Raw genomic sequence first — 27310 nt, forward strand, 5'->3', positions numbered from 1 at the left:
TTTAAATATTAGATTTCACTCCGGACGTTAGTAGAACCGAACTTAATTCATTTCACCAAAGTTCTTTATCAGACAAGGGACCCCATAGTAAATATTCACTTAAGGTGTGCAACCTCACGATGGCAATATTTTGGGCTGAAATTTAGAGACAATTTGTTCCAGTCAGTTTGAAATGCCTTTATGAGCACTTTCGATTTCAGTTGACCTTCTTGTTTCTAGTATTACGGTCATAGGCACTGTCTGATCCCTCAAGTTTTCGTAACATGCAAGATATACAGAAAAATTTTCGTAACATGTTCGTTGCTAAAGGTATGGCTCAAAAGCGTGATATGTGAATTTTTACTGCTCTGTATCATTCCAATATTAGTATATGTACTGCTGAAGCGAAGTACAATTTTGTCTACTGGGAAATTTTTAAAATAATTTTGTGTCTGACCTAAGCATAAGCTGCTGCCAGGATGCACCAAACCCCTTGCACCCTCGTTTAGGTCCCCCCCACCCCCCACTAGTTGGCAACTTTGCTCACTTTTGCATCATTGTTAGGCTGACCATATTTCCTCGAGAGAAATACGGGACATTGAGATTTAAAATACGGGAAAATACGGGACATTGCCAATTATCGCCAAAACCGAGCATAGTTGCCAAATATTGTTAAAATTACGGTAAAATCACAATGGTGGGAAATGAAACGTTACTGCAAATTGCAGTGGATTAAAATGAATTTCTCCAAAAAAACGTTCACCAAGACAAATGTGGGAGATAAATATTCTCATTTATAGTTGTAATTATCATAATATAGTTTATTAGTTGAAAAATAATTTCAATCTTTGACTTCAATAAAGAATAAAAGTTCAAGTAAGCGTCGTGTAAAATACGGGAAAAACCGGGACACTTTTGCGAAAAAGTCGGGACGACCAAAAATACAGAAAATACCGGGACTGTCCCGGGAAATACGGGACGTATGGTCACCCTAATCATTGTTGACAATTGACATTGTCCCATATTTTTTTTCGAAGAAATATGGTCAATTCAACAAAAGTAACACAGAGGAGGGAAAAAAACTTTATGACGTCACACATATCATAGAAAGAGACGCGTGATTTGATTGGTCAGAAAACCATCAGCATCAGATTCTTTCCGACACTCAATATGGCCGTTTGTTGTCGTATTCCATAGATTTCAACATCGTCTTTTCATTGGACATCAGTGGATTAAATTGAAACTAATCTTTGATCGAATAACACACTTGCTGCCAACAATAAAAACTACGAACTTCATGCACTACTAAATGCTTGCAGGTAAGCAATAATTCCTTTTGAATGTCCTTTGAAAACTTTCCTTTCAATCCGATTTATCTCCCATACGTTCGATACGGATGTGCTGCCATCTAATAGTCTAAAGAAGTACTTTTACTGTTCTTGCAGGTCAGAGATCTTCAACGCGTTCAATTCAGTTTTGCATTACTAAATTTGTCAAACAAATTAATTAATTTCATCGCGTACTTTTTCCAGATAAATGATCAAAATTCTTATCCTTGACCATTGGTTCCCTACTGGGGGGGGGGGCGGGTGCTGGAGAGCATTTTTTGAGGTTCGGGATGGAAATGACGATAAAAAAATTGAATTTTTCAATTTCTAAAAAGATATGTGAATACAACAAAATATCATTAGTTGCCTAAACTATTTCGTGATTTCTTAACATTGGTACCTCGTGTTATTCGAAGTTTGCGCTTCCAAATCTATCGAAGGGTTCAGGGGCGGCTTAAGTGAGGGTGCAATGGGTGCGACCAGGGCCGTCTTAAGAGCATCATGGGCCCCCGGGCCAAGTGATTTTTCTGAGGCCCTACCTGGCAAATTCTCGAAAAATTCAACCACTTCTTATTTTTCTGAGGGCCCCCGAGTGGGCCCATGCGCGTCTTAACGCACCCGGGTGGCAGCGTAGACTTTAGTTAAGACCCCAAAATTTAACACAGTAAAAATTCCCATGACATCACGCTTTTGAGTAATACCTCGACAACGGAGGAAATAGACAGGGCCTCTTACCGTGATGCCAGAAACAATAATGTAAGCTATCGGGGCGGCTCGAGACAAAATCTACCAGTGCGGGACTAATTTTTTGCGCCGCCTACCTATCCCCATAATTCTACATCCTGCGTGAGAGCCTCTAGACCATGGTCTCCCAAACTTTTTGTTCCATCGCCCCCTTCGTCAGAAATTTTTTCCTGTCATCGCCCCCCCCCCTCAACTGAAGTAAGCCCATAGGATCCTATATTAAATCAGTAGGTTCTATCGCCCCCTTGGACCATTCCATCGCCCACTTTGGGAAACACTGCTCTAGACCGTAATCTTTCTCGGGACCCAAGGCCGGTTTTACATGGGCCCCCCCCCTTCTACACTTAATTTATAGTGCGAAAAAAAAGGATTTAATCCTGGGCCCCCAACCTGGAACCCTACCCTTTGGGTCATGCCCCTCCCTTACAACTTATCCAAACAATTTCCTAACAAAAGAAAAACTATTTTAAAAACGATTTTGCACCTCCAGAGCAGACAGAAATATTATCTTCGATTTTTTTTCGGCCAATTGAGCTTTTTTTTTTTACCCATTCGCCTCGGATTTAGCAACCCTCTTGTGTGGCGCCCCGTGAGACCGCAATGGGTCGCATGCCCAAGCGCTGCCCCTTTACTCGTTCACAAGGGGCAAGTGTGCGTTTTTGTTACCTCGCCCAGATTTTGTTCGAGAATGGTCAAATGAAAGCAAAGTGAAAAATTCGGCTTCTTATTTGTCCGGTCCCTGGAGTACCAGAAACGAATTTGAAAAAAATTTCTTAATAAAATTAACCTTGTATAACAGGATGAGTGATGATGGCTCACAAAAATAAGTGCTGCTTCAAGGATTAAGTTTTCTGGCATTATTAAGAATGGTTAGTGTGACCATTCGTCCCGTATTTCCCGGGACAGTCCCGGTTTTTTCTGTTTGTTTGGCTGTCCCGAAGGAAGAAATATCCCGGTTTTTCACGTATTTTCAACGAAGGCAACTTGAAATTTTATTCATCAAATCAGCAGATAAAATTACTTTCCCTAATCAAAAAATATATTATGGCAATCACGACAACAAATTAGAGTATTGATCTCGCATATTTGCCATGTTTTTTTTTATTTTAATTCACTGCAATTTCAAGTGGAGGTTCATTTTCCGCGATTGGCATCTTTTCTGTGATTTTCGCATGATTTAGCATCTTTGCGCTTTTCTGGCATTTTATTTTGGCGTCAATTGGCAATGTCCCGTATTTTCCCGAAGATAAATTTCCGAATTTTCCGCGAACAAATATGGTAAGCTTAAGAATACCCAGATCGGTGTTCCTAGTTGCACCCGGAGAATCATAACGCCATTCAAATCATAAGTGAAACCAGGGTTGTTCGAACCAAAATGAGTGACCATGTACTTGTCAACAAACACACAATTTTAAATACTGTAACAATATAAAATATATTACAAAACATATATATTTAAAAATATTGTAATTATAAATATATTTTACAACAAACACACATTTTAAAATATTTAGATTTGATTTTTCTCTTTCTTTCAGTCATTTCGATGTTTTTCGCCAATTATTTCTAAACATTATGCACAAAAGTTTGCTTCTCACAAATATTCAGCTACTTTAAATTTGAAAAATTATTACAAGCAAATACAAATCAACGTCATACATACAGTAGTGGGAATGTTCCAAGGGGAGCGGTAGGGTATAACATAAAATTCTATGGGTTAGATTTCAGACAGACTTGATTAGACTCAGGCAGACTTGATAATTTACTTCCAAAAATCAGTTGTAAAGCAATTCAATTGGTGTAATTGATATTAGTAATATCTCCTTATGGGTTCAAATAAAAATTACAGCTTCATACTTCTCATCACCATATCTCATTGAAGAAAACGCGGGAATGGTGATCCTAAATATCACTAATTGTAGCCAAAAATGCAATTTACAAATTTTCTGAAATAAAGAACTGCTGCAAACCATAGTAAAAAAGCTGTAAGTAATTGTAACGCAGTAATAAAGCTGAAAGTATTTCTTGAAACAAACATTCGTCATAGCTTGGTGATCACATTTCATCAAGTAAAATACGGGAAGCTAGGATCTCTCTTAAATGCGGGACATCATCGATTCTGTCTCCTAAAACATCGCCATTAAGTGTTGGTAACACATAGCTATGAATCAACAATGGATGCTAAAATTGCTGGAAAATTACAAAGTCTTGGGAAATGAAGAAATACTGGAAATATCGCTGGTAATTTAAATGTAGCCTTAATAAATCACAATATGACTGATAAGCTATAAAAACTTTCATCATTAATGAGTTCAGTAATCATTACAAATTCAAATGAGCTTCGTTGAAAAAAAAAATGAGACAAGTGTGTAAAATGGTCGAAATAACGAAAAATCTCGTCATTCTGGCATTCTCGTAAAATACGGGACACCATCATGTTTTAAGTTTGTGGTCCGTCGAATTGTTTCAGATATTTTTTTGGTCCTTCGATTCAGAAAGGTTGAGAAACACTGCTCTATCATCTTTCATGTCGTTTTCAGTAACAAAATTCTTTTTATACCAACTGAATCAAATTTCAGTAACATATGAATGCCCCTGATTTGACTTTTGTCAAGCCTTCACCATGGTTTTTTTCCAGAATCTCCCAATCAGTTCATTATTCTCTTGAAGGTCAGTATCTAAGAAATATGACTCAAAGATAGTCCAAGGAGTAAGACTCTAATATAGTTAAGGGCTGTAGCTCTCAAACTTTCGTCATCCTCTGCCCCCTTACCCAATCCATGGATCATCTGCGGCTCCCCATAATAGTTTAGTGGATATTTTCACTAATAAAAAAAAACATTAAACAGTGTGTAACAAAGTAAAAAATCTAAATTTTTATAGTCCCCCCCCCCCTCCTAATCCTAACTTCAATTAGAAAGTTGTTGACCTGTATCTCCTGAAAAAATTCTATGCTTATAAGGTATTCACTAAGATATTTGAATTAAAAAATCGGAGAAAAGTCCTCATGTATGCAATCCTTTCCCAACTTTTCGCAGATTTTTTTTTTTTATTGGAATCGGGAGAGAAAACGCAACAACTTTCTAATTGGAAGTTAGGGCAAAGGAGGGACCGTATAAAAAATTAGATTTGTTTTTATTTTGCTACAGACTATTTTCACTCTCAAAGTGGTACAGGCTAATTTTTGAACGCCTCGTGAGCATCTTCCAAATTAGAATCACACGTCTATGATGGACGGTTGATGAGATAAAGGCCGCATTAGCACTTACAGGACCTTGTATGTTTCCCAAATGACTGTAGCAGAGTCGAGTGGACATATTGAGATGGGGAAAATATCGAGACATAAAAAAAAATTATTATTGTTTTGAAAATTGATTGCATATAGTCAGCTTTATTTACCTATGGTACTGTCGTAGAACGTATGAGGCAACACTTCCTTCACAATTCAAACATAACTAAACATTTGTTATATAACTAACGCAACAGAATCTACAAGAACGTATTACATTGATATGATCGTACCGCCTGTCTGTTTGGTTTGAGCGGCAAACACAAGTCCAGTTCCTCCATCGCGCAGGCACGCTCTTTTCCCTATTACGCGGACAGCGCCATCCAGTGGTGTGGACGGTGGTGCCACAGTACCCCTCCCCTAAGTGACGGAGTCACATCGCTGACTAATTCAGTCTTTCCGGAGCTAGGAATATTCTGCCGGAACGGGTACGTTGAATCGGAGTAGTAGTGGGTGCAAACGTCACGTGTCGGGTGGTTGGAATAGTCGGTCATCGTCATCTGCAGCTCTGGTGTTGATGGAACGTCGATGTCTGGCTCGTCCAGGTACTGGTCATTGAGGAGATAGGCCGGTTTGATTCGGTCGATCGGGATGACGGGTTCCCCGTTCTTAATACGTACATGGAAAAATTTTTCGGATCGTGACAGCACTTCGAAGGGACCTACGTAGGTCAGTTGTAGAGGACGTCGGACCGCGTCAGTGCAAACGAAAACGTGCGTACAGTAGGTCAGGGCTTGTGGGAAGTAGACATTGCATGTGACGCCGTGCCTTGAAGTCGGGATCGGTTTGAGTTTCTTCGATCTTTTGAATGAAGAACAATGACTCTGCGCTGCTGAAGAAGATAAGAGTTCAGGTTCGCGGCTCCAGAAAGGTGGCAGTTTCACATTCGTCGCCATGACAGTAGGTAACGGCGGAGGCGGAATGGAAATTGAGACGGAAGAGCGTTCGGGATCGGCCGGGTCACCAATTGTTGTAGAAGGAATGAGGCAACGCTTCCTTTACAATGCAAACATAACTTTACATTTATTATATAACTAACGCAACAGAATCTACAAGAACGTATTACGTTGATATGATCGGACCACTTGTCTGTGGTCTGAGCGGTAAACGCAAGTCCAGTTCCTCCATCGCGCAGGCACGCTCTTTTCCCTATTACGCGGACGGCGCAATCCAGTGGTGGACGCTGTTGCACAGTACATAAATAAAACATGATTCAATGTTTTGGTGTTAATCTCAAATACTCCCTGTTTAACAGTTTTTTCAAGCTGGGACAGCAAAGTTTTGTAGTATAGTTTGCTACAAACATTGGTTTTTTTTTTAATTACCATTCTCTGAAGCAAATACGAAATACCGTATGAAAGAGATTTAAATGATGACCTACGAAACACGATTATAACCAGAATGCGCTAAAATTTTGTAAGAAAAAAAAATTATGAAGTGTCAAGCATGTTATGTACCCGTGGTTTTTTTTTTTGCGTTTTTTTTTCTGCGGAATGGCCCTTATTAAAAATTATTGTATTTTCACTTATTTTATATTTGAGGCTTGAGCAGAATAATACAAAAGAGCAAGGGCTCCACTTTGAAATCCCTGCTTGTATTAGCACTGAACAAAAGGGTGAGATAGTCTTTTATGAGCTATGCTACGAATTTCACTCCCGTAGTCAGCGGCGTCTCGACAAATGGGGGCCATAGAGCCCAAGAAGAGGCCTAAGTAAAACTCGAGGCCCCTCCCTGAACTGTTGAAGGTTTTCAGTACACAAATAATATAAATGCGTGCTATAAATTTTTCAATGAAGAGAGCCCCCCCCCCCCTCTAAAAAAATGGTGGAGTTCGGCCCTGAACCAAGGTTGGTAAACTGCGTCCAGTCTGGGAAATCCCGCCAGAGTATTTCCGGGCTGGAAAAATTACTAGCTGATTCCAGTTAAAATGAATCCGCATTGAAATATGGGGCTTTTCTAAAGCTTCTGTAAATATTTTTCAACAAGGTTTTTGCAAGTTTAAGTTTTATAATCTATTAGTTTTTACAAGATAAACAGAAGACTGGATGTTGTGAAGATATTTATTATTTCAGATGTTAATTTTTTAAGGAAGGAAAAAACTCATCTCTGCCTCTACCGGGAGTCGAACCCGGGTCCCTCGATTGCCGGACGAGTGCTCTGACCGCTAAGCTACAGAAAGGACCGCTAAGCGAAGGAAAATCTCTATCTCCTCTGTAGCTTAGCGGTCAGAGCACTCGTCCGGCAATCGAGGGACCCGGGTTCGACTCCCGGTAGAGGCAGAGATGAGTTTTTTCTTTCCTTAAAAAATTAACATCTGAAATAATAAATATCTTCACAACATCCAGTCTTCTGTTTATCTTGTATTAACAAGTGGAGAGCGACATTCATGTCATATTAGTTTTTAATCCTTTCAAAATTTGGCAAAACTTCTTCTTGCCGGAAGGGCTTTTGCCACAGTTTTTACCGCCGTGGCAAAAACTTAACACTGATCATAAACTATGATTTTATGACATCAATTTAACATCAAACATTTGTTGTATGTTATAATATACCTTTTATAGATTCTAGTCATTTTGTATAGTTTATATACAGGGTGATTGTAATTGAAGTTCCCGTACTCTGAGCAGTTTTTCTCAATATGTCCAAATTTTCAGGATATCACAATGAGACCATTGGAGAGAGAGATTTATGCAATAAAAAATTATTCAATTTTTTACCACCGGGTGAATAAGTTGCGCTTTTTTATTGAATTTTCCTTTTTTTCCATGGTTCATATAGCGTATATATACCAAGTTTCGATAGAATACCTCCATCAGAACGGGCGCTTCACAGGTCTGAGTAGTGTCAGTACACTGACAGGCACTGTCACTGAGCAGTGTCAGTATACTGAAACTACTCAGACATATGTAGCGTCCGTTCTGGTGGACGCATTGAAACTTGGTGCATACGCTGGAAAAATAGAAAATTCAATGATAAAGCTCCACTTATTCACCTGGTGGCATAAATATCTCAGATATCTCTATGATATCCTGAAAATTTGGCTATATTCGGATGAGTGGTTTTTGAGAAAAACAACTTACAGAGTACGGGAACTTCAATTATAACCACCCTGTATGGGACAATTTATTTTTGGTGCTGCCTGACCTTCAGGTCATTGCACCATTAAAGTAAAAATCCAATCAATCACTAAAAAGCTGCCTTTATCATATAACTGATGAAAAAAAATATTAGTATCATAACGTCATTATTTCCCATTACCAGGTACTTGAAAAGTTTCATCAGACAGATCAATTTCTACAAGGAAACGCATAGAATGGATAAAAAAGAAAGTGAATAATGCACCTTGCAATAGTTTCTCCTGCAATAATCAACTCCTTTCACGATTCAGTAGTGAAATTTTTTATATTATCTCGTAATTTCAGAGCATTTAAATAAGTAGACTCGTCTTTAATGCGAAAGAAAGAAAGATAAAATCTATGACAGTGATTCCAGAGATACTTCGTTCATGACAAACACGAATTTCAGCCGATGTAGAATTAATTGCCTGCTGAAGAACATATTACAGATGATATATGCTAAAATTTAATTTGATGTTTGATCCATACCGATGAAAGACAAAATAAGAGCTGTGATCTATGTTGTGACATAGAGAATTGTGGCAATCCCAATTAGAGAAACACACACACACTGTAGAGTGTAGAAGCGATACATGAAACTGATGATTGCACGCCGAAATTCCCATCCTTGAACATACAATGACATAAGAGAAACAACACGATGCAGAAGCAGCATTGTGCAAATGATGATTACCGGTTCTGACGTAGTTGTCTATAATCATATTCCCTGTGTAAAAATGCATTTAGAAGTCAAATATTTCACAGTCAAGTCTCTACTTACAGTTGTACAATATCTTTCATTCTAGAGAGGAACTTTGCAGTGAAAGATCCTGATATTTTTCACAATTCGATATTATCACTATTCGTTTCTTATGAAAAAGCGTTATCAAATGGATATGTACATTACTTCAGAAATAACACCAACGAATTCGTCTAGAAATTTGCATTGTGAAGAAATCCCATATGGGTCCGATGTTTATGGTAAAAGATTTCCGGATAACTCTTCCTTGGCTAAACACAAAAGGATCCACTCTGGAGAGAAACCATATGAGTGCGACGTATGTTGTAAAAAGTTTGCACGATTGTCTCACTTAAAAGAACATAAAAAGGTCCACACTGGAGATAAACTATACAAATGCGATGTTTGCAATAAAAAGTTTTCTAGCAAATTTAGCTTAAATGAACACAAAACTGACCACACCGGAGAAAAGTCATATGAGTGTCAGGTTTGCTGTGAGAGATTTTCTCGGTACACCAGCTTCAGAAATCACAGACGGGTTCACACTGGAGAGAAACCACATGAGTGTGAAATTTGTGGAAGAATATTTTCAGAATACTCTACTTTCAATAAGCACAAACAGGTCCACACTGGGGAAAAACCATATGAATGCGATGTTTGCAGTAAAAAGTTTTCGAGCAAATTCAGCTTGAATGAACACAAAACTGACCACACCGGAGAAAAACCATATGAGTGTCATGTTTGTAGTAAAAGGTTTTCTCGGAAGACCAGCTTTAGAAATCACAGACGGGTTCACACGGGAGAGAAACCACACAAGTGTGAAATTTGTGGTAGAAAATTTTCATGCTACAATACTTTCAATAAACACAAACGAACGCACACCGGAGAAAAACCATACGAGTGTGATGTTTGTGCTAAGAATTTCTTGGACAACGCTACTCTGAGTAAACACACTCGGGTACACACTGGAGAGAAGCCATATGAGTGTGATGTTTGTGGCAAAAGGCTCTCGGACAACTCTTCCTTCAATAAACACAAGCGGACTCACTCTGGGGAAAAACCATATGAGTGTGATGTTTGTTTCAAAAGTTTTTCTCTGACATCTCACTTAAATCGGCACAAAATGGTCCACACTGGAGAGAAACCTTTTGAATGTGTAGTTTGTGGTGCACGTTTTTCGCAATTATCTCATTTGAACGCGCACAAACGCGTCCACACTGGAGAAAAGCCATATGGTTGTGATGTTTGTGGTAAAAGATTTTCAAAATCCTGTCACTTAAATCGACACGTAACGGTCCACACTGAATAAAAACCATAAGCGTGAGTTGTCCACTCCAACTTCAATGAACACAAAACATCCGACACCACTTTCCGTACAGCTCTACTTTCTAATCATACACAAAACGAGCCACACTGGAGGAAAAACTATAATAAGGTAGTGTTTTCTGAAAAAGCTTGTCTGTGTTGCATCAATTTATTGGAGCACAGTATGGACCAGAAAGTTGTGTAGACATCTCGAATAAAATATCAAATCTGATGAAATTAGAACCATTATGAAAAATAACTCATTCATTCCGGGAAAAAATACATGTTGTGCTGATGTGAAAAGTTTAAGCATCTTCTCAACTAAGGATTCGTAAGGGTTGCCTCATGTTGAAAGAAAATACAGTGGAACAGTGATGACTCAACCAGCCCGTAACCATATTGGTATATGTAAGCGTCACTATTTTCCATGACCAGATACGTGAAAAAAAATAGATCAGTTTCTTCAAAGAAACAAGATGTTTGAAAAAACCTGATTTAAACAATAAATATGTACACTGCTCAAAACAATTAGGGGAGCAAGCAAAAAAGTGAAGAAAACCGTGCGAGACAGCCACGTATTGGCATACAATGGATAGTACACGCGTATCAATGCGCAATACAGAAAAAAGACGTAAAAAAATTTGGAATTAAGCTTTAATTCTTTGAAAATATGGAAAAAACATGAAAAGATGATTTAGAGCAACAATTTGGTTACATGTAAACGATAAAAAAAAAGTACTGTTTAGACATGATGCATGAGTTTTAATAGGACGTGTGGTCTCCTCGAACAGCTAAGACTGCTGCACACCTGTTTGCCGTGGATGCGATGAGGTTATCGATCAGACTTTGGGGAATACTGTTCCACTCCTCAAGAAGTGCAATCTGCAAGTCTCGGACAGTAACAGGCGGCCTTGGTCGCGCAGCAATGCGTCGTCCGAGCATGTCCCAAACATGCTCGATTGGATTCAGGTCAGGAGAGCACGCTGGCCATTCCATACGCTGTATTGTTTCAGCTGCAAGCATGTTCTCCACCAGACGAGCTCTATGCGGTCGGGCATTATCATCCTGGAAAACAAAGGAATCTCCAATGGCTCCAGCGTAAGGGATGACATGAGGTCGCAGTATCTCGTCTGCATACCTTCGGGCCGTCAAAGTGCCATTCCGAATAATATGCAGGTCCGTACGTCCGCCTATGCTGATTCCATACCATCCAACCAGCTCGTCTATATTGTGACCTTTCATGAACGAATGCGGGGTTATTTCGAGTGCCCCTGTCCCTCCATACCAGAACACGTCGGGTGTCACACTCCAGACTGAATCGGGACTCGTCTGTAAGCAGCACTTGGCTCCAATCATGTTGCTCCCAATCTCGATGTTCAGCAGCCCATCTTCTTCGGGCCGCACAGTGGCGTGGGGTCAACGGGATGCAGACCATTGGCCTACGTGCATAGAGCCCTCCCTCATGAAGCCGATTACGTACTGTTTGGCTGGACACCCTTCGTCCTGTTACCAAGAGCAACCGTCTTTGCAGCTGCGTAGCATTCTTTGTTCTGTTTCGACGGGCTGTTAACCGTATATACCGGTCATCAGTTGCTGTAGTGGCGCGTGGCCGACTTTGCCCTGGTCGACGTCTAACATTTCCTGTTTCTTGGAATCGATTCCACAGCCTTGCAACAAGACTTCTGGTGACTCCAACAGCGTCCGCGACACTACGTTGTGTTTGCCCGGATGCCAGTCTGCCTATAACACGCCATGGCATGGATTCCGGTAAATCACATTGTTGAGACATCCTCAAGTCACCTTGTCTCAAAAAAAAAATACTGCGCAATCGAATTTCACAGTTACGGCAGTAAAACAGACGTTTCTGCAACATCCCGATTTCTGGCCTTATCTCCTTTTTCTGGTTTTTGACGTCATGAACTTCGATTTGCATATGAAGTTTTCTTCTTCCGTTTCCTGCTAGGCTGTAAATTATGGATGATTCATTTTATGTTACTTATCGGTATACATCTTTGCGTAATTTTGTTAAAACCATGTGCTCCCCTAATTGTTTTGAGCAGTGTAGATAAATAGTCACCCAATAAAGGATTTTCAGACGACTCTTCTTTGATTACAGTTTGATGCACTCTATAGTCCGTTCGTGGTTAAATTTGCAGTGAAGGAAAAGCTAAGAGGGAGCAGCATCACTCTTTTCTATGGCAACGAAAGCCTCTTAACCAGTGTATCGACGCGCGGTATCAGTATGGTATGGCCGATTCTCGCCAAGCTCATCTCGAAAAATTATTATTTGCGTGTAACGTATAATGCATGTAAAAACTGCACAATAATCTTAGTGATAAATATTAAGAATGGGGGGCTGGAAACTATTATCGATACTTTCAGAAATTTAAGTGTTGTTTTGAAATCAAAAACGATTTTTGTCCTTAGAAAGATGAACCAGAAATGAAAGGGCATTAGGGCAGTGGTTCACAACCTTTGGAAGCCCGCGGCCCGGTTTCATTTATTTTTGTAAGTGGAGGGCCCGGTCAAGCAAATAATTAACGGAACATGAATGGGGAAAAGGAAACGGCAGATCAGCTGCGGCCCGGTATGAATGATGTCACGGCCCAGTACTGGGCCGCGGCCTGGCGGTTGAGAAACACTGCGTTAGGAGCCGTTCAAGTATTACGTCAGCAAATTTTTAGTCATTTTTGACCCCTCCCCCTTGTAAGCAAAATTTTGTTAGCACTGCCCCACCTCCTAACACATATTGTTGGGATCAGAAACACGCAGAAAGGGGGCCATAGGGCGCTCGTGCGCCTCCCTCTCAGACGAAAAAAATATTCTTTCAATGTTAATATTTTTCATTTAAAAAAAATTAAAATTTCAAAATAAAATACCCTTATATGTTATTCTAATCGATTTCTGTTAAATTCAATGCTGTTTAAAGGGTAAGAACTCAAAATTTCTCTCTTTAAGAAATTCATTGCGACCCACCCTTTAAGCCATATATGTTAAACCCTTGACCAGCAGACCACATGTGGCCCCGAACGTTATCTGATGTGCCCCCCTCAAACCCAATTTTGTAAAAATGAACTATGCGGCACATTTACAGATCGCTTAAATGACCCGTGGCACAATTCCAGAGCATTTAAGTGGCCCCTGGCACATTTTCAGATCACTGAAGTAGGCCTCAAAGATCACTTTTGCATTCAAAGATCACTTAAGTAACCCGCGATACATTTCCTGAACACGTAAACGATCCGTGGCACATTTAGAGATCCCTTGAGTCACATGTGGCACAGTTTGAGAGCACTTAAGCGGCCCCCCAGTGCGGTTCTACATCACTCAAGTTACCCGCGAAACATTTCCAGATTACTTAAGTGATCTGTGGCATAATTAGGGATCACTTGAGTGATGCATGGCACAGTTCCAGAGCACTTAAATGGTCCAGAAACATTTCCAAAGCACTTAAGCAGCTCGGACACATTTCCTCAGCACTTGAAGGATCCGTGGAACATTTACAGAACACTAAAGTGATTCTGTAGGGGACTTATCAATAGGGAGGATGTTAGTTCAGGTGCCCAATAACTATCGTAAGGTTTTTATTTTCGTTTTTAGCGCACCGAATAAGATGTCATTAAGAATATTTCATATCTTCATAATGAGTGGTTGATGACGTAAGCATCGTCCAAACCCCCTTCCCCTTATCATCAAAAGTCAACAAATCGGAACCCCCCCCCCAATCGATGCTGATGTAATACTTGAATGACCCCTTAGAAAGCGACGAAAAATAGGGGGGAAATGATTATCTTATATTTATAGCAGGAACTTATTTTTTATCCACTTCAAATTGTAACTGTAGTCTGCAATTGTAAGTAGCACTAAAAGCATACAATATTTTCCAACATCATCTCCTTTCCCTTTGAATCTTGCTTAGTTGCCCCAAATGGTAAATACAATCCACGTCTGCTCTTTCGTTCTAAGGGCTATTCGATCAAAATCTAAAAATGTTTGGACTTAATTATAATAAATTCTTTACTAAACTGAAGAATTTCTCGTCGATGTTTGGAATAGGAGTTTTTATTTCATAGTGTACTGCAATTCATAATTACCCTCATGAGGAAAAACAATTTCAAAACCCTGAAACTAAAAACTCTTGCACATTCCCTCGTTGGCAGGCACTTAATTGTCGTCTATCTGCTCCGTTTGACTATATTTTGTTCATAGTTTACAGTTGGAGAGATATTTTGTATACCATACCGAGTTGGCCTCTGACCTTGACGCGTGAAAGGGGGGGGGGTTCATTTTCCAAGAAGGGGAAAAAACTTGCTAAAATAGCTCAACGGAAAATACCAACCTGCTCTTTTTACCGAAAGAAAATGAATAGAATTGCCCATCGTGACGTAGCCAGAGGCCAACTCAGCATGGGTGTACAATACCTTCAGTGATAGAGAAAGGGAAAAAAAATCATTCAATACAAAAAACAACCACACATAGAGCGCACTCATCCCTCCCTCACAGGATCTTCCACCCCTGAAATTCGCCCCTCTGTTTGCGGCGACTGTTGGCACATACACACTAGCTATTGAACGGCTATATTTGGTTAGAAAGTGGCCGCAGATACCAGACTTCCTGAAAGACGGTGATCCCAAGAAAAAGCCAAAGGTCTCAAGAACGCAAGAGAAAACCTCACTAACAAAACATCAGCTGAGGAAAACTTCACATACAAAAAATATTACAGTGACCCCCCGCTAAGGAAAAAACTATGGAAAAGAAAGGCGTAAGCACCAAAGTAACAGGAGCAGAAAATGAGTGTTCCGGAACGCTCAGCCCTGACGGTCAATCCAATTTAAACGGACCAATCGCGCACTAGTTGCGACGAAGAAGCTCCCCGCCAGATTTGCACAACAGACAACCGGCCAGCAAAAAAAGCGTACATCTCGTGGGTTACGGTCGCATCTTTTGCTGCTCCATATTTTCCGCCATTTTATTTCTATGTACACGATCCCGTACGTGCCAAGCAACCTGTTTCTACCGGGAAGATGAAGAGTGGCATACTTCAATGCTGCCTCTTACATTCAAGACTGGTACCGGAGAAGGAGGCCCACTGGAGACGTTTGGGAAAGCTTTCCAGAGAATATGTCGAGAAAGATAAGCCGGAGAAGCCTGCCAAGGATTCCGGAAAACCGATCTTCTCTCCGGTCCCCTTCCCGCCTTCGGCAAATTGTACGATGCTGGAGGAAAACGCGGCATCATCTGATGAAATCCCGACTCCGCCTACCATCCTCAACCAACGCCGTCCTCTGAGGATGGCTCCATGACTCCGCCTCCCAACCCGAGCGGACCAGTCGCATCACAGCCTTTGCGTAGAAGACGCAAGATCCCACCCATCTACGTCTCAGCGAATGGGACGTGGAGAACTCTAGCTACTGAGCTGGACGGAATCTGCCTTCACGCATACGATGCCAAGACTCAGAATGGGAAGGTACTGGTCTTCCTAACAACTGAAGACGACCACCGTGCCGTCACCAGGCACCTCACCGAAAAGGGGATCGAGTATCACTCGTTCATACCCATCTGGCGGGTGGACATGCCAAAAACCTCGGACTCCTCATCGATCCTGAAGCTCACTTCGCTCGACCGACTCCGGATGAAAGTGGAAAAGTTCCGGCCTCGTGAGGCAGCGAAACACATCATGTGTTTTAGATGTCAACGATGGGGTCATCATTCTTCTGGATGCTCCGCGCCCGAGAGGTGCGTCAAATGCATAAAACCCCATGCAACAAAGGAATGCACTAACGTACGCTGGGTCGACAAACCTCAATGCGTGAACTGCAAAAAATTCCACACAGCAAACTGCGAATTTTCTCCTTACAACATCATTTACAGGCAAATCGAGAAGCCGATACTGGTATCACAATTTCGATCCCAAAGACGAAATGCGCGGTGGAGAAAACTACGGCCATGGAAGGTTGACCTACCAACTAATGAAAAATTGAAGCAAAATTTTTATCTGAAGCAACTGCTCCTCGTTGCAATATCGATTGAATCGACGATTGATTGATATCGACGAAATACGAGTCGAATTTCGATCAATATCTGCTACCGATGCCAGACCTGGGGACATCGCAGCGAAACTTGTGAACTCCCCCAACGTTGTATGGTTTGTACGGAATATCAAGACGTAAAACAGTGAAATAAATTGACCCACCAGTCTGCTGCAATTGTGGGAAAAATCACCCAAGTGTATTCCGCGGTTGTAAATTCCACAAGCGCGAACTGACCAGACCATGCAAAGAGCAAAAATCGAGCGAAAAACTCTTGAAAAACCGAGACTACCATGTTTGAAAAATCTGCAAAAGAATACATACTACATTTCTGCCAAGAAGTGTCTGGAATAAATTCAATGAACGCTAAAAAGTCCGCGAATCAATAGCCAGTGAAAATTCGGCCAAGTCAAAAGAGACTGTTAACACGGACTTCAGTAAATCTACGGACTTCGTGGAAAACCAAGGGCCTGTGGAGCAAAAATCAAAGTCCAGATCTACTGAGTTCAGACCTAAGTCGACTGAGTTAGCGAAAAACTCAACGGCAACCCAAGACGTTTCCAAGATCCAATGAACAAGAGTCTACTGCCTTTGCAAAAAAAAATTCTGAACTGCAGCGGAAGCGAAGCCAACCGAAGCGCGAAAGCTGAACCCGACAAACCAGCGAACAAGACGCCTGGTAAAGGGCCCATTTTCTCGGACTCTGATGAATTGGTAGCCAACTTAAACTCAACATACGATATGTATGAATTCGCCAAGGCTTGCATGGAAGACATCGCCCAACAAAGCTCGCACAAAGAAAAACGAGCAACATTACGAAAATTTCTGATCGAAACCGAAAATATTCTTGTTAAATAGCAAGAAGGAGAAAAGGAGCCCTTTAAATTTCAGCTCCACTAATATCTGTCGAGCAGCATGCATAGCTCTTGTGGTAAATCTTCTTTTTCTCTCTTCCCTTTCACCATCTTTCTCTGTAAATTGTATAGAAAAAATGAAAAAAAAAAAAATACTTATTCCTGGGTAATTTTTCTCAAAAATAACTCAAAAAAAACCTTCACACTATATTTTCATGAACTTATAAAATTACTGACACTATTCTGTGTGAGATTTCACACCTTCAAATTAAGTTTTTTGATTTTTCTCTATGTACCGTAATAATCTTGAAATTTTCCAGCCAATGCTGTTAGACCAACTACACCGGCCAATGAGGTGAGACTCCGACGCAGTACTTGATGACGTCGCGAAGCAGAGCATTTTTCTGCCTGATTTACGAACGAACGAAAGAGAAAATTTTTGGCGGGGCCTATCTGTTTGCAGACATCAGCCGCCTTCAAAACTGGTCCGCGGGGGACCACTGTGAAGGGAAAGGCAAGGGCGCAAATGTTTGTGTATTGTGAAGTGCGTGTGGTATGCTAGAATTTGGGAGCTTGACTACGTTAATTAATAACTTAATTAACCAGGAAAAACTCAACATGTCTTTTCGAACTTGTTAGTCATATTACTTATTAATATTTTCGGCAGGAAAAGTAAAGTGGACTGCTTCTGCGACGCCATCTTGGTTCGTCGTGGCTCATCCTCATTGGTCGGAAGAGTTGCTTATCAGGGATTGGCTGAAAAGGAAAAAAAAATACACAAAAATACAATTTATTAAAAATTATTAATTAGAAGGTGAAGAAAAAGAGGAATAGAATTAGTCATATTAAGAAAGTTCGTAGCGATAGATGGAGAAGAGAATATTTAAAATATTTTTGTAAAATTTTTTAAAAATTTTGAATTTTTTATGGGATTTTTTAGGAAATATTTTTGAAAAAGATGGGTAAAGGAAGCGAAGAAAAAGATAGAGTTGCAGCGCTAATGCTGCTAATTATGGGAGTTGCTTTCAGCTCCTTGGTTTTTCTCATCGGCTAACGTTCAAGAATTCGATCAGCCTCTTTTAGGAATTTTTGCAGAGTAGCTCGTCTCTCTTTCTTCGAGCATTGCTGGATGGTGTTCTGAATGCAAGTTTTGGCAAAGTCAAACAGGTCCCGTGCCAAGTCGAGGTTGGCTGTCGATTCGGAGTCCGAAGACGTGGATGACGCCGAGGACGAGTATACAGAGGCCGGGGAGGCGGGCTTACGAACTTCGGAAGCTTTTACTCGGTCGATGGGGGTGGCACTTGCGCCGCCGTCACTACGTTCGGATGGTCCCGGGTAGCACTCATGCCCAGTGGCTTCGCTTCTGGATCGGGGCGGAGTTCTGTCCTTCTCGCCTTGGAGCCTCGAGTAGACTTTCTTCTCGGTGGTGGGTCTAAAGTCCGTAGACTGGGACTTGTGATTTTCAGCTCCGCTGGGTTCCTCCACCAGGTCCGTAGATGCAGTTGGTTTGTCATCACAGTTGACCGCTGGGAGTTTCGACTTGGTTGGGGCTGCTTTTTCTTGGGAGTCAGAGTTCTTATATTCCAGAAAACTTTCCCAAACGTTTTTTGGGATATATTTGGGATTTTTGAAGTTTTTCCCCGATCTTCTGAAAGTTGCAGGATGGATGGTCTCTGCTTCTGTCGTGGTAGTTTCTTGGTTTTCAAGGTTCCCCTTCATTTTAGTAAGTTCTGTTTTGAACGCTATGCACTTCCGTGACGTGCTTGGGTGTTCTTCACCACAGTTGCAGCATTCTGGGGGTCCACTTCCACGCTTGGGGCATAATTTTCGATCGTGAAATCCGGGACAAAACATACATCGTTGGGGGCGATCACACGTGACACCAGTATGACCCCAGTTCAAGCAGCGAAAACAAATTGACGGAGCTTTCCGGTTCGGATTTCGTCGGTGCTTTTCGACGGTTATGGCAACTAAGAAGAGTTGCTTAAGTCCAAAAATTTTTTTGGATTCTTCGCTGCTGGGCAGGTCGACTTTCCATAGCGGAAGAATTTTGGACCGGATCCTTCGTCTCCTTGATCTGATGGGGGTCACTCTGATCGGCTTGAAGCCCTCGTCTGTGAGCTCCTGGAGAATTTCTTCAGCTGGTATTGCTGAATCAAGTCCGCGTAGAATTACGCTGAAGATGTCCGCCGCTTGAGCGGACTGCCTGAGAATTGTAATTCTCTCTTCGGTAAGGAACTCTATTATTTTATCGCGGTCATCAGTGTCCGAAAAAGTGATTTTATAGTCGCCACGCGAGAATTTCACTTCACACGCGGCGCTGCATGTGTCCTTAATTTTTCTCGCCACCGTACGCCATCTTCGGCCGCACCGGATCAGAAGAGAGGTGCCGCGGCCGTCTGGCTCGCCGACCGTTGGGGGCGGGGCTTCACCATCTTGGGAAGCTTGCGATTGGTCTGTTTGAACCGGTGCCGCCGCCGACTGGGATACAGTAACGGTGATATTATCGCCTTCGTCTCCGGTCTTTTTATCCGGGTTTTCCGCAGGCCGCTCCGGGATTTTACCTGGTTGTACGGTATCTGAGGGGACGTTCTGTCCTTGAGGCGTGTTTATGTCTTTCGCAGCTTGTATTTCACTACTGCTTTTAGGGGGGATCACCTTCATCGGTATCAGGGACTCCGGGATTTTGTCCCGCTTCCGGAAAATTTGGTAGATCGATTCGTTAATCCTCGTGGAGTAGTTTTCTGCAACTACCTTGAGCGACGGCTGGTTGAAAAAGCAGCTGCTGTCGGCTCGGAGGAGTTGAACGAAGTTCTGCCGGATTGCAAGCTCTAGCTGGAGCGTGCTGCCATCTTTCGGCTGCTTCCGGAGTTCCAGGTATACCAGGAAGGCTTTCTCTAGAATGTCATCAGCCGGGCACGAGTGCGTCTTGAAGTGACCCGACATGTTCCGAGGATGGACTCGTCTCCAAAGGGTGAAGTGCTCAGCAACTCTTGCGAGGTATTTGACGGCAGCTTGGCTCTGCACTGCTGGTCGAACCTTCTGGTTGCTAAAGGTTTCCGCCATGGTGGACCATGCTTGGCACCTATACTTGAATATATATTACTGGCACCTATTTATTCAATTTTTTGAACTTGCAATCATATACTTTACTCTTGGCACCTATTTAATCTCTTCTTTATTCATTATTTATATTAAAAAAAAAAAAAAAAAAAAATGAAAAAGCCACCTTGAATGTAGGGGACGAACTTTGAATCTTGTGTAGATGTTGTTTCTGAAGAGAAGGAATTAACAACAGGTTGACACTGAGTAATTCATCAATATATTGTTATGATAAATGAACTCTTACTTCCTTACAGGTTGTGGTGGCGTTTTACCTCAGGCATAAATTTTGTAGGCCATGACAGCTTATTACCGGACTTGACATATCTCTTTTCTTTCACGTTCATGCACTCACACACTGACTTACATATCACTATCCCCTCTACTTCTTCATAGGCCTTACTAGGCCCGTCTGTAATTCCACAATCGGCCCATTGGGCTGGGCATGGAAGTCAAGGTCTGATGCTGGTCTGGTCTGGACCATGCTTTGTTGCCCGGAGATAACGAGTGTCCATGAAAGAAACATATCGGTTGCTTCTTTAGCTCAAGTGCCATTATGGGAATTTTGTCAAGTCGTTTGGGGGGTAGAAGTACAAAATTAATTTAAAATATAATTTTAGACCCTACAATATTTCAGTTAGATGAGTCCGACTGGGTACGGAACGATGGCTAGCTTCATGCCGCTAGTTCGGTAGATCGGGCTCTACTGTTCGATCATCAGAGCACTGTAAGGGACGTGCTTCTCCTCTCGTGTCTCAACGGAGAGTGGATCGCGCTTCGATCGCGCTTTTTTGAAAATTGAAATTGAAAAAAAATTCTGCCTGATTTAATTAACTTCATTAACGGCCGTATTCACCAACACAGTTTCAACTGCAATCGCAGGTGGAAGCATTGAAGATCGAAACGGATTGGTTAAATTAAGGATTTTAACCAATCCGTGTCGATTGCTGATCGTTTAACCTGCGATCGCAGTTGAAACTGTGTTGGTGAATACGGCCGTAAAACTACTGAAGTCCTCGAACGAAGGGAAAAGGTAAATATTAAAAGAGCAAATCGAGCTCCTGTATGGGAAAAACATCACAACAACAAAAGAAAAATTGCCCCGCAAGTGAGGCGGTATAGATACCTCCTTGCGAAGGACGGCAGGGGCGGTGAACTGGTGATATCTCAATGCACGTCGGAAAAGCACGTCGCCCATCTTGCAAAGTAGTCCAAACGCTGGGCCGGTGATTACCCCTAACTGTTCCCAGAGCCAACAGATGGCGCTCACCATCCCCAACTGCCAGAGCAACAGCGAATTTTTAACCGTAAATCTTGTTCAAAACTGACATTTCAACTTCTGTTCTTCTTGTCATACTTGCTTCGATTCGAATTTTCTCCCACCTGGAATCCCCCCCCCCTCTTTTTAATTGACTCAAATGCAGATCCTCCTTCTGGGCCAGGCACCCCCCCTAAGAGATTTATTTTTCCATTTTTGAACAATTCATTCCTCACCACTTTTTTGGTTTGTATTCATCAAATTTTGTTCCATTCTCATGACGTCACTTCTTTCCTATGTCACTCCTTTCCCCCCCCCTAACACGTACTAACAACCTTTCCTTCCCCCCCCCCTCTTCTCCACGTACGGCAACCAACCAGAATTGAGTTCTGATTCGACCAATGGCGCTCGGGAGAGGCGATCGCGTCTCGCGAGGGCCCCTTTTCACTTCTCCTCCTATATTTTATACTAACATTACTAAAAGTGCTCGTCCGGACATGTTTGATTAAGGCAAATTTTTTGAGGCCAGACTACCCACCGATCTCGATTTCCTCTACACAAACATACACTACACAAAATACAAACAGAACAACCTAGTCTTTCTCTTCATATGGGCCCCAAAGGAGCCCGCTCTGACGGCGGCTGATGTCTGCAAACAGATAGGCCCCGCCATAAAATTTCTCTTTCGTTCGGCCGTAAAACTACTAACACGTTCGGTCAGACATGTTGAGTAATACGTTGGCTGACCATATTTCCTCGAAAGAAATACGGAACATTGCTAATTATCGCCAAAAGTGAACCAAGTTGCAAAATATTGGAGAAATTACGTAAAAATCAAAATGGCGGGAAATAAAGCATTACTGCCAATTGCAGTGAATTTGAATGAATTCCACGAAATAAAACGTTCACCAAAAAAAAATGTGAGAGATTAATATTCTTATTTATAATTGTAATTATCATAATTTAATTTATGAGTGGAAAAATAATTTCATTCTTTGACTTCAATATAAAAAAATAAAAATTCAATTAAGCTTCGTGTAAAAAACGGGAAAAACCGGGACAATTTCGTTAAAAAGTCGGGACGGCCAAAAAAACAGAAAAAACCGGGACTGTCCCTGGAAATACGGGACGTATGGTCACCCCAGTAAGACTCCCTAAAGAAATAGTTTTTTGAAAATCGTAGCTTTTTTTCCGGACTTGACCAATTTTCTCCTCTCACTGACATACAAACATTTTCACAAAGAAACATACGCATACCACCTCGTCTTTCCCTTCACAAGGGTCCGCAGGGGGGCTCACCTCTGAAGCCGGCAGACAGCCCAAATCGGGTTGGGCCCCCGGTAATGGCTGGGACCTCGGCATAAATTCACTGGCTTTCGGAAGAAAACGTCATAAAAATGGGAGCGAAAACACTGAAAAAGTGTTGTCATATCCAAAGTCATTGCACTTTCATTGACTCTATAAGCAAGGGGCCGTTCAAGTATTAGTTGGGATCACCAATTTATTAATGTTATAGCCAAGTTGTCGTTACTACCGAGTTTGTACATGTATACCACATGGCACGTGAAGATAATGAACACAACTGAACCTCTCGTCATCTATTCTTGCCCGAATATCACGACTTATAGGCTATTTCACGTATTTTGGCATTTATATTGACAAACGATGCACCCGCAAGTCCGTGAATTTCTTTGCTTTCATAATCCTTCATTCAATGTGCTTCCGTAATTTTAATGTTTTACTTCATTCACCTTAATCCTTTCAGAATTTTCCCGATTATAACTGCCACATTTGAAATTGCGAAATCTTCGCAAACTGCAACCTAATTTCAAGAAGAATTATTCTTTTTTTTCCAATTGCGAGCTGATAAATGTTTTCCCATGCAACGCAAAATAATAGGTAAACAAGGAACAGGAAAACACGATTGTTTTCTGTTATTTTTGCTGTACGCTTAATCGCATACTTCCTCGAAGGGGAAAGTAAAAAACATCCTTCCTCTCCCCTTCCGTTATCAGACTTTGAACAAAAGCTGGCTCCGTCCTGATTGACAGGACAGGGGAAAGAAAGCATGTTATCAGGAAAAGAAAACTTACAACGGTATTCGGGCTAGGGGTTGCCGAAATAAGAGCGTTTTCAGAACCCGAGATATTTCGGGATTTCTAAAATGCTGCTGATTTCTAAAGAGCTGATTAAGTTCGACAAGATATCTTGGGATCGTCACTGAAAGGGCGAATAATAAAAAATATAATTTTACAATATCGACCATCGCACTGATTGTCACATTTCCTGGTTTTGTAGTAAAACAATATGCATGAGACGAATGGTTCCTTTACGAAATTTCAGGTTTCCACCATATAGAGCAGTGAGTGATTCAACTTGTGAGTACCTAACTTAACCAGAGATGCCCCAAAATGTTTTTTCGGGGTGGAGTGCGAGATAAAACACGAGAAAAAAAATTGTAACATGCTGCTGAAAAGGGAAATTGAAATTATGTACGTTGAGGGAAGTTTGATTTTTTGATAACCCTGCCCGTGAATGTAAATGAAGAATGGATCCGTGTGTATAACGACCGAATAAACAACAATTGAATTTTTTCAAAGTGAGTTTAGACTAATAGGCTATACACTCAGGTATACCTGTCCCGCCCCTAAGGGCATACAGTTGGGACTAATAGGCTATAAAATGATTAATATAGATTTTGTTTCTTCTGCAGGTACTTCAAGAATGCAATCGAAACCTATCTTTTGAAATGCAACAAGAAAGGGGTTATAATCCGTATTCGTCAAAGTAGAAAGATTGCTCACAATTGGCATATTGTGGTAGATCAAAATTTTGTCTCATCTACACTCCAAAGGCAACATGATTGGTGGAGATTATATCGATGAGATACCGTGTTAATTGTAGTCTTTATGCAAGGAAGAATTAAGCTCGAAGGGTAATGGTGCCATAGTTCTTTTATGTGATGATTAAATCACTGGTGGAAAAACATATGGTGGACGCATGTCAAGAAAAAAAAGCCTCACAGCTCAACATTCAGAAGCGTAGACAGAACCCATAGACAAAACAGCAGACAACTTTTGAGAAGTAATATCATCCAAAGAAAGCTGAATAGATATCGTATTTGTTCTGATAGTTCTTTGAATGATGTCTACTACATATATCACGACCACACGTGATCGTGTGGAATGTGGCGTGTGTGGAAAAAGATTCGCAACGAATTCCCAATTCATCGTTCACCATCGTTACCACTCTGGGGAAAAGCCACACGAGTGTGACGTATGCAACAAAAAGTTCACGAGCATCTCGGATTTAAAGAGCCACAAATTCGTGCACTCTGGAGAGAAACCACACCAATGTGGCACTTGCGGCAAAAGGTTTGCGCGTCAGCGCCACTTAACTATCCATAAACTGGTCCACACAGGAGAGAAGCCGTATGGCTGCACCTTATGCAGTAAGAGATTCAAGCAAATTGGAAATTTGATGAGACATAAGCTAATGCACACCGGAGAGCACCCACACGAATGTGACGTCTGTGGGAAAGGATTCACGCGCCGTTCTTACCTGGTCGTTCATGGTCGGATACACACTGGTGAAAGACCACACGAGTGCGACGTTTGCAACAAAACATTCTCGTCCATATTTGTTTTGCGAAAGCATAAGTTTACTCACTCCAAAGAAAAGCAGTGTGAGTGTGATGTTTGCGGCAAAAAACTTTCCTCTGACTTCCACTTACGGAAGCACAAGATGGCTCATTCTGGAGAGAAGCCGTATCGGTGTGGCACTTGCGGCAAAAGTTTCCTACAGCATTCGAGCTTGATTGCTCATGCTGACATCCATACCGTAGTGAAGCTGGACGAGTGCAATACGAGTAATGAAAATTTCCAATGCATCTCGGAACCAAACACGCACGAAAAGGTGCAACACCATGGGGATAAAGTTATGGATGCGAAGTTTAGGACTAAAAAATTTAAAAGAGTTGTCATCTATGCTCACACTGAAACATCCGCTCCAGAAAGAATCGATCTACAAGAGGGAGCCATTTCTGCAAATAATACGACGTGCGTTTCTGCAAAATGAAGTTCCTCTCACTGCATGTGAACTCAGCTTAGTACTTGACAACTAGGGCACGGAGCAGTTCTTGATGTTTTTGGCTGGGTTAGTTTCAGCTCCTCCCTTTTACTACTTAATCGTTCATAACACCTCCTTACGAAGTTGTGATTTGCGTTGTCATTTATGTTGACGGAGTTATGCTCATTTCGTGTTATACTTGGTTCCTCCTTCCATAGTTTGAAACTGAAATGGAAAAATTCTAAATTCTATGTCATGTAAGTATGGTGTTGGAGGGCTTTCTTTCAAACCCAACATGGCCCTGACTATATCGACTTTAGTCAAACCTAGCCATTGCTTCTGTTAAAGGGTGGGACCATGTCTGAGAAAACAGTAATAATATATACAGTCGAATCTCGTTATAACGAACGCCAAGAGACCGGAGAGATAGATCACTTCGTCAAAACGAAATTTCGTTATAAAGCAATTCCAGGTTACCTAGCATTGTTCTTATGTAAACTTATTTGGGGGATTAGAAAAGTATTCGTTAAAACGAGATTTTCGCTATAATGGTATTCGTTAAAACGGGATTCGATTGTATATATGAATATAATATGATACGCACACAATGAAACAAATGTATAAAATATTGATAGAGAAAACTGGATTCACACAAAAACAATGCAAAATATTAAGAACATTGGAAACACTGCCTATATGGTTAAAAGTCCTGCCAGAATAATTGGCAAGCATTTTTACTCGTTACTAAGTCACCCTCTTATGAAGTCATTTTTATTCAGATCCCAGGGGTGACTGCATGGCAAAATACTGCTAGTACTACTACTTCTGCATGCATCCGAGACAGCGGAATTCCTGATGATTCCATACTTCTTCCGAAAATACTAAAGAGATGGCAACTTCTTGGAGTTCTTCTGCTCTTCAACCTCTGCGAAAGTGTGTTTACTCTTCTTCTTCGTAGCATATTTATCATGCATATTATGAAAAAGGACACTGCTTCTTCCGAAACTACCATCTCTCTAAACGAGCACACCAACCTGTTTAGATCTAACCCGAGCAAAAAAGGCCGTTCATACTGAAATGTAATAGTTTTATGTAACGCAAATATTGTAATAAAACATTAATTATTCACCGTTTGTCTTGCATTTTAGGTATTATGTGGATTTCTTTGTTTTATAGTGCCACCTGTGAGTGAAATTTGAACTTTCTTAATTTATTAAAAAAAACACCTCTAGAAAATAGCAAGCATTTTAGAGCAAACACCTTTTTGTCGTTTGGTTGAGATTTGTTATTAATCTTTAAAATATGTGTCCAAGACCTCATCCAACCTGTATAACTAAGAAGCAAAGTGTAACAATGTTGGCTCCCTAGTTAATTTCAAGTCGATTTAATTTTTCACATGGATTTGGTACCAACTTGATTCTATTTGGATTACATCAAATGAATTTGTTAAAAATTAAGAAATAAATAGTTTCGAAACCACCAATTTAGAAAGAAAAGTG

At 41.1% G+C, this 27310-nt stretch overlaps 1 protein-coding gene across 2 annotated transcripts; it reads left to right on the forward strand.

Moving 5' to 3' along the window:
* Nucleotides 1-1136: 1136 nt before the first annotated feature.
* LOC149068343 (uncharacterized) lies at nt 1137-26944 on the forward strand. 2 transcript variants are annotated; one of them, XM_089251633.1, is made up of 2 exons: nt 1137-1298; nt 24457-26944. In XM_089251633.1, the coding sequence occupies exon 2, from the start codon at nt 24885-24887 to the stop codon at nt 25818-25820; it is 936 nt and encodes a 311-aa protein (XP_089107759.1). In that variant the 5' UTR covers nt 1137-1298; nt 24457-24884; the 3' UTR covers nt 25821-26944. The 2 variants fall into 2 exon arrangements, with proteins under 2 accessions (XP_089107759.1, XP_089107758.1); XM_089251632.1 differs by lacking the exon at nt 24457-26944 and adding an exon at nt 8602-12769.
* The last annotated feature ends 366 nt before the right edge of the window (nt 26945-27310 follow it).

Source organism: Pholcus phalangioides, unplaced genomic scaffold, assembly GCF_987345545.1.
Source record: "Pholcus phalangioides strain wild (caught in Gottingen) unplaced genomic scaffold, Ppha-v1.0 ptg000027l_1, whole genome shotgun sequence".
Lineage (NCBI taxonomy): Eukaryota > Metazoa > Arthropoda > Arachnida > Araneae > Pholcidae > Pholcus > Pholcus phalangioides.

Excerpts from the sequence above, each read along its gene's own strand:
- LOC149068343 (XM_089251632.1), top strand. The coding sequence starts at position 9,329 with ATGAAAAAGCGTTATCAAATGGATATGTACATTACTTCAGAAATAACA.